Source organism: Solea senegalensis, linkage group LG18, assembly GCF_019176455.1.
Source record: "Solea senegalensis isolate Sse05_10M linkage group LG18, IFAPA_SoseM_1, whole genome shotgun sequence".
NCBI lineage: Eukaryota > Metazoa > Chordata > Actinopteri > Pleuronectiformes > Soleidae > Solea > Solea senegalensis.
Genome location: NC_058041.1, coordinates 10,522,872 through 10,538,025, shown reverse-complemented (window position 1 = coordinate 10,538,025; position 15,154 = coordinate 10,522,872). Strand labels below are relative to the sequence as shown.

Genomic DNA, 15,154 nt, shown 5'->3' with positions numbered 1-15,154 from the left:
CCGACTGCAGTGACGCTGTGGTAGGAAGAAAATACCTGAGGTTTTGGTCTTAGTTTACAGTGTGTTAACCACCAGACCAGCACTGCTTTCAGCACTAGGTGAGTGCTTTTTCAATTGTGTGTGTGAGTGTATGAGTGTTTGTGTGCGCGTGTGAGAGGATGAGAGTGAACTGGAGAACACTGAGGGTCACTAGCACTCAGGTGCTTGTAACCACCTGTGCCCTTGCCTGTGTGTACTACTAACTTTGACAACTAACTTTACTAACCTGCTACTAAAACTAACCACCATCCATGGAATGATTCATTCTACTAACCTAACCTGTGCCCTTCTCCTAGCGAAACCACTCCAACCAACCTTTTAACGTCACCAGAGGCCTTCTAGCTTTCCTCTTTTTGTTCCCAAAGTTGTTCTGTTCACAGTTTTTTGCTTTCCTTTCTCCCCCTCTTCTACAAAGCACTCAGGCATTGGACACGCTATGGTAAACAAACTCCATTGTTCGGTAGATATCATTCTAATTGTTTCTTAGTTTGGGTTTGCCCCGTGTCTATTTCCTTTTGAACCATAGACATCAAAACTAAACCAATAAAAGGACAAATGCGGTTGGTAATCTTTTATGCTTAAAAAGTCCCCACGTCCCTGTCCTTGCCAACCACTTTTTTTTTTACTTTAAGTCCTCCCTTCCCCCTTTTGTACTTTTTTTTCACTCATCACTATGTTACATGTAGGCGTGTACTGATTAGCTCATGCCTCACCTGCACGCAAATGGCAAGCCCCCTCCTTCCTGCATGGCGTGATTCAGAAACCCTTCCCCTCTCTGTTTGGTCCATAAAATGGATAGAGAGGACCCTCCTTCCCCCCTTTTCCCTTTCTTCTTTTGATTTTGACGTCCTCCACTCTGCCAATGCATGCTCATCATTGTACTTATGATTCATTCTGTTCCCTGTTGTTGTTTGTTAACCCACTGTGTCCTCTTTGCCTGTGTTTGCATGCAGAGAGAGGAACAGGCTGCATGGTTATATATTTATGTGTGTGTGTGTGTGTGTGTGCGTGTGTCTCTGTGTGTGTGTGTGTGTGTATGTGTGGAATGAGCCATAACCCATCTAACACCTGTGTGTGTGTGTGTGTATATATATACATCAATTTGTGTGTCTGTCTATATGTCATTCCATATTGACTCGCTGATCTAACAAACTCCCCCCAGACCACATACTAACGAACTAACACCATCATCACAACTCACCCTAACAACACAACAACATAACATCATCACAACTACTAACAACAACATTGAAACCATTAACCCTAACCTCAGTAACCCCACACAGCTTTGCCTGACACCTGTAACACTTGCTGTGGCTGCCAGCAGAGCAGCAACTAACAACTACTAACAAGTAAATACACTAACACCTACTGTATGGCACGACAAAGCATGTGGATACTTTACTAACACCTGGCTGGCTGGGCAAGTTTGCCTGGCAATTACAAACACATCAGTGAGAAAGGAAATATTATTACAGAGGGGAAGTAAAGAGCTGGGAACTTTACGGGCAGTCAAACATGGGCATTAATGGACTGTAGAGTATCAAGATACTTTTGATTTATGTGTGACTGTGTTGGCTATGTGTGTTAGCTAAATGTGTGCAGCCTATTATACAACAAAATGAACTAGTAAACTTTCAGGAATATATGCCGGTGTCTTTAAAGGTGGAGCATTAAGGGAAGTTGAAGATTAAGTTAAAAGCATCTTTTGTTTTGAAAAGAGGAAAACCAGATAAAAGATGATAATGGTTCATTGTAAGTAGAGGATGGAGCTATCCTTCATAAATGCTTGTTGTTGAGTCAGCACAGTGCAGTGACAGAAGAAATTAATTTGATGTCTGGGTGAGTCAGAATTAACCAATGGTGGCCCTGAATCTTTGTGTATCAGAAAGTCTAAATCACACACAGGAACGTGTTGACAACAAATGGTAGCTGGAGTAACAGAGTATATCACTTTAACTGCAGGCTGAGTGAGTGAGTGAGTGGCATTGAGGAGTTCACAGCAAGATATTTTCCAAATGTCGAGGTGTAGCACTACCTAGTGACACTACACAGTTTGCACCAATCCAGTCACACCATTTAAAAAAAAAAAAACAGCAGCACAACTGACCACCTCCCAAAACCAATCAGGCCTTTTTCCCACCACTTTGCATACACACTGGTTACAAGACTAACGGGGGCTAATTTGGCTGGTCAGCACCTAGCTAGCGCTTAGCGCTGCCTTTGGTGTGAGTATATAGCGTGTCCTTTCCCTGTGCTTTGTTGTGTAGGTGACCATCTCTGTGGACGGCATCCTGACCACCACAGGCTACACCCAGGAGGACTACACCATGCTGGGCTCTGATGACTTCTTCTATGTGGGAGGAAGCCCTAGCACTGCTGACCTGCCTGGTTCTCCAGTCAGCAATAACTTCATGGGCTGTCTCAAAGAGGTGGGGTTCATGTGTGATATACACAATCATGACACAACTCGTAAGATAAATTACTCTATTAATTAATTTAGCTCGTTTTAACTACTGTTTAGAGGTATTAATTTAGACAGAATAAGCTGATGACATAACCTCCACATTACAATTTCTTAATACAGCCAAAAACAATATAATTCCACTGACAGTCTATGAACGATTATATTTAATTATTGCCCTACACAGCTCATAAAGTCTCTTCCTGGTTGCACTGTAAGAAATTCGAATTTTACTGTTTTTGTCACTTTCTATTAGGGGTGGGAAACACAGGGTACCTCACCATACGATATGATACAAGGTACACAATACCAATACTATCATGACAAAACAATTCTGTGACACAATCAAAGCGAAATTGGAGAAAACAAAAAGAGAAGTTGAAAGTGCAGGATTTCTCTACTAATTCACAACATAGAGAACAAAGTGCATAAAGTCTATGTATTTAACATGGATGGAGTATCTCTTAACGTAGCTTTCTCCACCATTATGCCACCATAAACTCCCTCGTCTTTGGCCACCCAAGTTTCCCTCATTCATTTGAACAGCACTGCCGTAAGGAGATATGCCTGGTGAGTGAAACTGGCAAGGACTGTTTATTTAGCTCCTTTATTTGTTAATTAAAATATCTATATTTGCAATGGCATATTGATTATAGTGCACAAGGAAGGACGACCATACATCACCACATCGATATTTTTGACCCACCCCTACTTTCTATATTTAGCTCTTTCATCCTTATTGTTCCTTTTTTGTCAGGCATCATGGAAACATTTCAAACATTGTCTAATAAAATGCAGACAAACAAAGAAATACTTCCATTAGGCAAACACACTCTCTCTCACTCACACAAACACTCTTCAGCATCAGAGAGAATCAGTGATGAGTGTCGTTGAGGGAGTAGATACAGCACCGAGCACTAACATGCTAATTAGCTACGCCACAGAGGCGTTCCATCCATCCGCTGTGCTTGAAACGGGCCACAACACTGCAGCAACAAAAACTTACATGATGCACTGATAAAAACAGAAAAAAACAGTCTTTGCATGTGCGCACTGCAGGAAAGCACAAATAATTGCATGAAAACACACCGACACAAACAGACAAACATATATATGCAGACACAGCACATGATGCAACAAAAGTCAAATACATCCTCACACTGTTTAGAATATACACCCTGTCTGAGTCTTCCTGTCAGTCACACAGACTCACACAGAGGCATAAGCAAACAACCAAAGAGGCCAACAGATGATGTGCCAAACAGAGAGCTATCTGTATCAGCAGTGAATGCACTCTGTGTTGCTTCATTAAGACTGATGGTATTTAAACGAGGCTGCTGCTGTCAAAGTGAACCCTCCGCTTCACATTTACATATTTAATATGATGGTATTATAATCCATGTGAGCAAATTAAGATGTATGTAGTGAATCATGCGCATGAACGATCACAGCTGTAACAGTTTTGTGCACTTCATGTGGTGCAGGGGCAGACGCACTTGTACACGCATGTTCAGCTCTTACGCTACTCAAGAATCACCCTCATTACTTTACATGCAGACACGAAAGCCTGAATATCAGAATATCAAAAGCTGTTCCAATGCACAGGAGAAATTTTTCGATGTTGCCGAGCTGCTCACAGGTCATGGAAAGAGGTCTGCATTAATACAGCAGAGCCTGTGTGTGCTCGGCTCTCTCTACATCAAAATGCTCAGCAGAGGCACAGTCTTTAAACTCACACAGCTCAGTCAGAGAGCATACTGTGTCAGGGAAAGGGAAGGGAGACAGCAAGGAGAAGAGAGACAGTAAAAGTGAGTGTGCAAGTGGCAGGGACAAAAAAGTCTTAAGGTTATCACTGTCATGTAAAAAAAATCCCAGAACACGTCACATTTTAAAATGTTTTGTTCCCCGTCTCTTATGATTTATGATTTCTTAAAAGGTTTAAGCAGTCCAATTCCTTTTGCCTATGTGTTTTCTTTTTGTTAAATAATGACAACAGTCCAATTCTGTGCCTCAGCAGGAATATTTGAATCTGAGAAGTAGGAACATTGGGGAGGAAAGCCTTCTTGTTATTTAATTTAATAGTGAATTCATGTTTTATCTCCCCGCCCCCAATTCCCTTCCCTAAAGGTGGTGTACAAGAATAATGATGTACGGTTGGAGCTGTCTAGACTGGCCAAACAGGGAGACCCAAAGATGAAGGTAGGCACTTTCAACAACCTGAGCCAACATAAAACATTATCCTCTTGTAAGGTACACAGATAGTTTTGTTTTTTTGTTTTTGTCAGGCTCTGTGAAATTTATACTGTTGTGATTTTAATTAAATTGGATTATATTTTTTGAGTTGTAGCCACAACATTTTGTCCTGTAGTCAATTAACAGCTGGAAGCAGCTGGCTTTGTTTTAGTCTCAAACAACAAAGGAATCCTTTCAGGTTCTGATATACAGTGGACATCGGTGCAAAAATTTATCTCCTCAAATGCTAGAACCCACTAAGACATTTCTCTCCTCTGTCTGCTCCAGGTGAGTGGGGTGGTGTCCTTCAAGTGTGAGAGTGTGGCCACGCTGGACCCCGTGACATTTGACACCCCAGAGTCGTATGTGGCACTGAGCAAGTGGACGGCGAAGAAGGCAGGATCCATCTCATTTGACTTCAGGACCACAGAGCCAAATGGTTTGATGCTTTTCAGTCATGGAAAACCCCGCCAGCAGCAACGCAAGGACCCTCGCACACCACCCATACTCAAGGTGAAAAAATTATATGTTGTTTAAAAAAAAAAAAAAAAAAAGCACATTTGAAACTAAAAGAAATGAGCTTCTACTGCTAATTCTGGGAAGCTATACTTGTTTTGTTAAGGATAAAGCTAAAGTGTATCACTTTTAAATATAAACAAATGACTGCTACATATAAAACCGTTTACAAGCTATTTTAATCCACTCTGAATTTGACTTACATTGAACAAAATATGAAACCTGATTATATGTAAGTTAGACTGGAGCTACTCAGTTATAACCTGCAGATGATACTTTGCATTTCCTTGCCAGCCATCTATGTCCCTTACTATTTACAGATTACTGATGTTGATGTGTTTGACATCAAGGTGGACTTCTTTGCCATCGAGATGCTGGATGGACACCTGTACCTTCTGCTAGACATGGGCTCAGGAACCACCAAAACCAAGGCCATTGACAGAAAGGTCAATGACGGAGAATGGTATCACGTGGACTTTCAGAGGGACGGACGCTCAGGTACGCTCACACCTCTCACAACTCTGGTGCTCGGCATGACCACAGAGGTTGATAAAATGCAAGTGTTGGATAATGAGGAGGCAAGATTGTACTCCGCATTTTATAGTCGGCACCAGATTATTATGGCCATATCGGCTACCATCTGTTCAATGTCTTTAATTTAAACTAGGTTCATTGAGTTGATTTTAAGGGTGCTGTACACACCATTTTAACTGAATCAATGCACAGTAGCACTGTCACATTTATTGTAATATGTTGATATAATTACCATAACACTGAGACTGTAATTAAAGCAATCATAGCTTGTTTCCTCATCTTACCAATAGTGCCGTTATTGTTCTTCAATGTTATGGCCACATTTGCTATAAACCCATGAATCCTGCCACAAATATAATCAAAAGATACATTAAACACACTTCCACAATGCAGTTTTGTCGCTGTTTTGTCATTATTGCCCTTTTCTTGTTTGTCTTTTGTCCTAAACAACAACCAAACAAAGTGAGTGCAGTAACTGAAACTACATCTACAAAACAGGGTTTTAAATGCTTTTCGGCATGGTACTAATAGAGTTATATTTTTCGTGCTGGTGTAAATTACACTAAAGAAACCCACAGTAGATGCTGTGTCTGTCTGTTTCCTCGGTGGGGGTCTCCTTTGTTTACAGCAAATGTTCTAATGTCTAAAAATAAGTGCATTAAAGATTTATTGGGGATAAAGTGTTCTGCCTGTGTAGTTTGCATTTTACCACTACAAACAGGAGCATTTTCAATGCTCCTGTTTTAGCGAGGGGGAGGATGATGACGACGATCACAGTCACAACCGTGGTGGTTGTGACGACAGTGTGATGACAACGTTTTCATTGAAGGTCATAATGTTTACTCAGGTGGTTTCAGTGTCTCTGGTTCTTTTATGCAGGAACCATCTCAGTGAACAGTGTAAGAACAGCGTATACGGCTCCAGGAGACAGTGAGATCCTGGATCTGGATGAAACCTTGTACCTCGGAGGACTACCTGAGGATCGTGCAGGACTCATCTTCCCCACAGAGGTGTGTGTGCTGTTTTGTGTTGATGAACTACAAGTCTACACACTATGAACTTCTGAAACAGTCAAATTTCCCCTATTTCCAATTCTGTACATTATAACCCACAAAACAAACCTAGCTCTAGAAGGTAGGACCTGCAACAATGCCCCTAAGAACTGATCCTTGGATGTTGTTGTTATGCGGTACAGCTCTAATTGTGTAATACAATGGGACAAATCTGAGCAAGGTTGACAGACTATTATTGCCTGTGCTTACAAATTCCTCTTGGAAGACCCCGAGATAGATCACATTCATTTAATTAACATGAACACATGTTAACGAACAATCAAAATTCATATACACCACACTGCTAATGCAGGAGGTGGCCAAGAGTGGAGGGTGTTACATTTCGTGTGACAGCGAGGATGCAGAGCCTGTTGTTGCAATCACAGTGAAAAAGCACCAAATGTTTTTATTGAACTACCATGAGGCAATTTTTTTTCACAGTTTATATAGGTTACAATCAAATCAGCTGATAATCCAATAACATCTTTTAAAAAACGGATTATATTAAATTTCATTAAATTAACTTGATGTTGTATTGTGTCATTTAGACAACAGGGCACAATTCATCTCTGCTCTCCGATTTTTGTTGTCGCTTCTGTCCCTTGTACAATTGGATTTTACGAGGCAATCAGAGGTGGTTTCTGTTATACAAATGCAAGCAGAAACAATTAATGTCTTCAACCTCTTAAATGTGAGAATTTGCTGCTTGTCCACCTGCTTAATACTGAAAATTCAGGAAATATAGGTGAAATGTTAAATATATAACATAAAGCACAACATATACCTCCATATTCACCAATAATTGTACTTAAAGGATGACTTAAAGATATAAAATGTATAAAAATTACCAAACTAAGTAAGTGTATTCACAATCAACAAATTGTTTCCAAAAACAATTTATCCTTCTTTCCAAATTACATTCGAAACATGAGTGAGGAAGGAAATATTTAGTACTACTAGTTAGCCAGTGCATTGTCTTTTGTCTTTATTTCATTGTGTGCATTTGTCACTAATGGATCACGACTACTCATTGCCATTTGCTGCACGCTCTGCTGCCAAAGCTCTCCCTGTGAAGCACAAACACACAGGGGAACCAAAAAAGACGACAAGAAAACAATTCTCATGATCCAAAGCTGCTTCCCTACCTCATCAAAATAAGTCTCTTGTGATTGTTTTGATTGAGAGACCCCCTTTTTTATGTTGTGTCCTTAAAGGAATCATTAATATACTTGTGACCACAAATTGCTCTTTTATCAATTACAGTGAATTCAATGAAACCCTTCAACACTGGTTAATTTGTGTCTCAGGTGTGGACAGCGCTGCTGAACTATGGTTACGTGGGCTGCATAAGAGACCTGTTTGTGGACGGGCAGAGCAAAGACATCCGGCGACTGGCCGAGGCCCAGAGGGCAGTCGGGGTAAAGCCCTCATGCTCTAGGGAGCCCCCCAAGCAGTGTCTGTCCAACCCCTGCCAGCACAATGGCATCTGCAGGGAGGGATGGAATCGTTATGTGTGTGACTGCTCTGGAACGGGCTACCTGGGACGCTCCTGCGAGAGAGGTGAGAATGATGATGGGCACTTAGAAAGAGTGCTAGCTATAGATAAGTAAAATGTTTAAATACAGTCACTGAACAGAATCTTCTGTTGAAAAATCAAGAACAAACCGGAATACAGCCATAACGGCAGCTTTGTCATTTGTTTTTTTGGCTTAAGAACATTGAGTAAATGCCAAAAGGATGAGTGACAGAAGACAGATGGTATGTGGTGGGAAGATTTAAAGTCTGAAATAACTTCATCAGCTGCTGAAAATATATTAAGATTATGAGTTATACTGGGTAATAAATGTTTTATTCATTATACCTTTAAGATAAAGGGCCCATCCTAACACAGTGACAATACTTATTCTGATGTACACTAAAAAGGTACCTTCATAAAGCTTTATAGCGGATTAAAAATGTGACTATTAGCCAATATCAAAGTTTGCAAATTAGATTGAGGTAGAATTTAGCCTCTGTTACACCACTGGTGATGATTGTTGTAGAGTCTGATTGATCCACTATCACAATGTATTTTTGCCATGAATATGCTCACAGTTTTACAAAATGCTTAACAATATCTCTTTGGTAAGGGACACCATTTGAAAAGGATATCAGCAGTTACCAATAACATATCACTCAAACAGAATCACCAAAATGTCTTTTATAATCAAAAACACAGAAAAGTAAGTAGATTTGATCTTTAAATTATTTTGACACATGATGGTGACACATGGAAAATTATTAAAATAATGAACTTTAGATAGCACTGTTAACATAACACAATTAATATTATCTGTTAACAATTAGGGGTGGGAACCACAAGATACCTCAACCTCACAATACGATACGCGATACATGGTCCACGATACCAATAATTTCACGATAGAATGATTCTGTAATACTCAACATATTGAAAGACAATCATATAGCGATGCATCAGGATATCTGTCTTAACTGAAGAAAACAAAATGTCCCTGTGAAACTTTTACCCTGGGGTATCGATTATCATATTGCACAAAGAAGGAAGTATGACAATATATCACCAACCAATACCCTTATTAAGAATCCCACTCCTCAGCACTCATGTTGGTATTTTAATATACAATTCACTTGAAAACACCGACTACTACCGCACCTGCACAGTGGTTAATAGCACTGCTAACAACAGGCTATGCCAAATACTGCAGAAGTTCACTTCCACCGCAACTTAATTCCAATGTCAAATTTATTATTAACTAATATTTCACACTCTGCAGGTTCGTATAACATTTAAACTGTATATACATTATTAACCATGTTCAAGCCTTTGTTCTTATCTGTAAAGGGGGAGATAGAAAGAAAAGACACACACAGTGTGACTCTGATTGAGCTACTATCACAATGAATGGGTGGAAGCCATACATCCCCCCCACACAGGCTGAACGAGACATTAAAACTGCATTTTAACCAGACTATTTTCGAAAAATCACAGAAACAAAATCGTTCAATTTAGAGTCTCCAATTTGCCTAATCCCCAAATCTGCATGTTCTTGGACTGTGGAAGGAAACTAGAGAACGGGGAGAACATGTAAACTCCATGCAGAAAGACCCTTGTTCCAACCGGGTCGCAAACCTGGGACTTCTTGCTGCAAAGACAAGAGTGCTAACCAACTCACATAATGATTATTTTCATACAGAATTTCTTATGACCTTTTCATGAACAGCAATACAGTAGACGGTAGGAAAAGATATATAGAGATAGTAAATAAGGTCAATGAAAGAGAAAACCTGCTTGCTCAACAAAAAAAAGAGGTTTTCTATTTTTGTGTGGTTCTTTGATTCATTCATATTTGCACATTTTCTGTGTAAAAGTGAGGGTAGTAAGATGGAGGCAGGGAATGTAAGCATGCAACAAAGGTGATGGAGAAGAGGTGGGAGGATGCTGTGCTGCAGACAGTGCTATCGGACTACTATGGATGTTAGAGACTGGGAATCGATGGGAGAGGAAGTGTGCAGAGAGCTGGGAGCAGGAGCTGTGACAGAGGAGGGTGGAACCATTGGGCTGGAACCACCATATGACAAGCAGGTGAGGAGATGAGGAGGAATGGGAGACAGGAGTTGAAAATCTGAGAGAGAGAGTGAGAGTGTTAGAGTTATGAGAAAAGGTATAAATTCAGGCCAAGAAAAATGGAAAGCGGGGAAGATTGAGAGAATCTGATACAAGCCGGCTGAAAGAAACGAGATGAAGTCAGACAAGGAGAAGAGAAGAAATGCTGTTTGTGCCACAACTGTTGATGCGTCTCAACTGATGATTGTACTATCATCTAACAGGAGAGATACATACACATACACACAAGCTTTCGGAAGGTGTTGATATGAAGGTGTTTTATTTCAGAGGACAAACATCCACAGCCCGTGTTTATCATAGTAATGCACCCTCTCTCCATGGCTGCTTCTCTACATCTTTCTTCATCCCTCTCTGTGTGCATTGATGGGTCACTAACTGGTGGTTCAGTGGATTAAAGGAAGCACAGATGGAGAAGCAGATGGAGAGAGTGATTGGCCATGTTTATGCCTTCTACCTGCGGTTTCTCCCTCCCTTTTTTCCCTTCCTCACTATCTCACTCTCTCCTTTTGTTCCCACTCAACACGATCTGGCTCCAAGACTAATTTTTGTTTCGTTATGAGCAGTGACACACATTTTTCTAGCAACACATTTGCACTTGCCTTAAAAAACTGCCCCGCCTAATCTATGGAAGTTACTGTCCAAACATGGGTCATCTTAAGGTTTTACATTTTGAAAAGGAACAGATTTTTAGAAGCAATATTTTTTGTTTGTTTAATTAAACAGGCCCACAAATATAGGCCAAGGAAAAACAAGGGTGGTGCCTGTCATTAGAATCCTGAGCAGAGCAAATTGCAAATTACAAGTCATAATTAAGTTAAGTGAAGCAAAATGTAAACTCACTTGCAACCCAAAATTAAGAGACATCACCTGCAACCAACCAGACACCTATTGGATAACACCAGCTGTCAATCACACTGGTGTCACTTGTTCCATTGAAAAAACCTAAAAATCACGATTCATTTACTCAAGAAAGTGTTAAATAACATTATAAATGAGAATTAGACTCATCTTCGCCATTGAAGCAGGTCTACTATTGAACAGCCTTGGTGACTATTCAATATATTGTTACTTCCTGATTGACTTAACTGAGGAAACCAGAAGACTCATTTTTCATAAACAGTCTATGTTGATTATATTTAAGCTTTTCTGGTAAATATTTTTTAGTTGGTACAGTCCAATCCTTTGCTTATCAACTGCAGCCTAACAACAGCACATTGAGGGACAAAGCTGGCAGACAGCAGCATCAAAGTGTTTAAAATAACAAACCATTGAGTTAATAAAACAGACACAGTAGTGTATGTTCAGTGGTGGTTCAGTGGTAACTTATTTAAACTTGCACAGAACACTGTTTTTTGTGCTTTGTCTGAAATGATTTGTAAATCAAGGAGGAATCGCTCTGTGTAATGGTCACTTATCCAGCTGCTGTGCACTGTGCTTTCATCAGAGTGATTATTTTCTAATTTTCTCATATGTGAGGCCCATGTTTACTCGGAGGGCTCACACAATAAGGTCTACTGGTCTAGTCTTCAACTAAAATGTCTGCTTTTACATCTTTTGAGAAAAACATTATCATGTAATGTAGCAATAGAATCCATAATACAACTGGAATTGTACAATTGTAAGATCATTTAATTTATCTGCATTGTTTAAAATTTGTTGCAGCTGTTAGACATTAAAGATTTTAGTAGCAACCCTTAAAATGATTTCACTTAGTTTAAGTGATCCAATTTGTACTGTGATGTCTTGTAAGGCTATTTGAATTGCTTGTCCTCATATGAACTTGAAGTAGTAGTTGGCTGTTGATTAGACAACAAGGTTGAATTCTTTTTTTCTTTCTCTTAAATTCACTTCATTAATCTATTGACCTACAAAGTCATCATTAGCAGCACAATGACTTTGACACATTAAATAGAAATTATGTAATAGTAAATAGCAATACATCAAGACACCCTTGTCAATCATATTCTGTGATAAGCCCACACACTGACAGCGAGTCAATGGCAGGTGTCGACATATCACAACGTGCTATAATCTTCCCAATCATCATTCTAGACAGCATGTCTGCCTGACATCTAACAAATGCAGCAATTTTATCAAGCTCACCACGCGGATTGGTAAATCCCAGCTGACAAACCTGAATGCAACACTTACACTATATTCTATATTTTTTCCTTTTCAGCAAATCAAAAGAAACGACTTAAGTGTGTGAAGCCAAATGCTGATACAGTCTCTTTTCCCTCTGTGCCACAGAACTCCATTGTTGTCAGAACTATTAAAAACACATCAGTGTGCCACACGGTTGCACTGGCTGACACACTCTTTCATTACAGTCAACATGTGCACTGGGGTTTAAATTATTTTCAAGCTTACATACACCTTGCTGCTGCCATAAATACTCATTAGTGCACCAAGTCACAAACAAATGCTCTGTTCACTTCTGGTTGACTAATGTTTGGTGAAAGCAAAAAGTGCACAGCTGTTTAAGGTAATTACAGAGACATGAAAAAAAAAAAAAAACTATGCGTCATCTGTTTTCTAGGATTTTCGGGCTGCAGCTCAGATGGTTGCTGTTTTCTGACTTTTCATGTAATATAGAATACTATATCCAAATTCCAATGTTGTGAAGGTGCATGTTACACTTCAGTTGTGTTTTTTTTTTGGACTTTTCCTGGCAGTGATGGGCTTCCATATTTCCCCTCTATCAAATCCTCTCTCCTCTAGTTGCTCGGTGGTGAGTCAGGTGCAGTGGTGAGAATAATTTAGTCAGCTGTCTCCCGAAACAGAAATGTCAAGCCTTCATGGGGCCCCCCCTCCCACCACCTCAGTGTATAGATTTCATTAATTATACGTTGTATACTGAACTTGAATTGACAAAATAACCACAGCAGACATTTTTCATTTGATGTAAACTACTAAACCAGTTAAATGGCTTTGGTTTTTAAAACCTGGAACAGATGTGCAAATGTGCACTAAATGTGCAATCTTCAACTACAAAATAAAACCAACCAAATATAAACACTATTTAGATATCTCAAAAATATGAAAATAACATTTCACCACACACTATTAGTTTGCTTAAGCCTCGGGCCAGCTGTGTGTGTTTTCGTGGGTGTACGTATGGCTGTAAGGTATGTTATCTATAACATGCCAACCACTGTCTTTTTTCCTCAAGTTAATGAGGGTTCATTTGCATTTTAGCCAAGAGCTTTTCTTCTTTCCCCCCTCCTTTCTCTCTGTCTTGCTCTGTCCCTATTTTCTCTCCCCCTGTTCTCACTTTACTAAACCCTCCTCTGTTCACACTTAAATTCACTCACTTATTCTGACACACATGCACACTATCTCTCTCTCATTCCCTCCTTCTCAGCTCATCAGTATTCATGAGGCCTCACTCTCTTCCTGTTCTCTTGTTTTCGCCTTGGCTCCAAGCGTCTCCCACGGAAACAGGGAGTGCGAAAGGAAGGGGAAAGCAAAGGAGAAATGTACTAGTGAAGGGAAGATGGAGGAGAGGGGGAGATAAAGATATGAAGACATGGAGAGAGTGTTTTGCTACATATGTAATTGGCCAATAAAAAACGGGGTCTTTAGAGGTAAACAGTTTAGCAGCCTGGGATTGGCCTCAGCAGGAAGCAGGGAGAAGATTATGAATATGTAAATGAGCATGCAAAAGACATTAAAGTGCGATCACCTGAGCTTGTTACATTATGACTCCAGGGTCTGAGATGTCAGCGGTGGTGGCTAACACACTCACCGCCATGCATTCTGATTTAACCGGATAATAGGGCGAGCCAACCAGCTGCAGCTATTTTTACATCCTCCATTGTAAGGCAGAGGGAGTGATGATGAATTAAGGGAGGAAAGTGATAGGATACATTTGTTGGAAGCAGGTTTTGAGTTTCAAAATGACATGGCAGCGGGACAAGGGATTATAGCTATATTGCGTCGTACTTTATCATGGATAAATCTGTCTCAACGTCAAATTGCCTTTGTCTCTTCCCACCCCGTGTGTTTTCTTCTTGTCAATCATCTTTTCTATCTTTTTTTTTTTTTTCCCTTTACACCCACCTAACTCGCCTTCACCGACATCTCCATCTTCCTCCACTTGGCTTTCACTTGCCTTTATCCATCACTCACTCACTGCTCATCTCTGTGTGTCCCGTACAGATGCAACTATCCTGTCCTACGACGGCAGCAAGTTTATGAAGGTGCAGTTGCCCGTAGTGATGCATACCGAGGCTGAGGACGTCTCACTACGCTTTCGCTCCCAGCGGGCGTATGGCGTTCTCATGGCAACAACATCCCGTAACTCGGCAGACACCCTTCGTCTGGAGCTGGACGGGGGCCGTGTCCGACTCACTGTCAACCTAGGTACTCACGTGCACACAATGTTACTTTAGTTACATATTGGGGAATGCAGCTCTTTCTTGTAAATGAATATCACAAAATGTTGATAAGTAATGGGTTGTCCTTGGAAAATTAACCCTTCCTAATAATTATGCTGCACTGTTTGTACTCAACATATTCAAGACATCATTTGTACAGGTTTTGTTCGATAACAGCGTTTGGATTGACATGCAGCATATCTTTAAATACACATAGAAAAAACAAACAGTTGAAGATTAGTTGTGTTGTTTTTTGTGTTGAACAGAGGGTTTGAGCCTCAAGCTGCATTCT

General features: G+C 40.2%; 1 protein-coding gene across 23 annotated transcripts in view; it reads left to right on the top strand.

Moving 5' to 3' along the window:
* Positions 1-15,154, top strand: part of nrxn1a (neurexin 1a) — a 56,665-nt gene that overhangs the window by 20,864 nt on the left and 20,647 nt on the right. For 10 of the 23 annotated variants that reach the window (XM_044013190.1, XM_044013189.1, XM_044013188.1 and 7 more), the window contains 8 exons: positions 455-478; positions 2,310-2,471; positions 4,631-4,702; positions 5,024-5,248; positions 5,602-5,749; positions 6,665-6,795; positions 8,145-8,397; positions 14,645-14,848. In XM_044013190.1, the coding sequence (XP_043869125.1) occupies positions 455-478; positions 2,310-2,471; positions 4,631-4,702; positions 5,024-5,248; positions 5,602-5,749; positions 6,665-6,795; positions 8,145-8,397; positions 14,645-14,848 (1,219 nt within the window). Of the gene's footprint in view, positions 1-454; positions 479-2,309; positions 2,472-4,630; positions 4,703-5,023; positions 5,249-5,571; positions 5,750-6,664; positions 6,796-8,144; positions 8,398-14,644; positions 14,849-15,154 lie in introns of all 23 variants that reach the window. The other 13 variants (XM_044013173.1, XM_044013168.1, XM_044013171.1 and 10 more) reach the window with 3 other exon arrangements.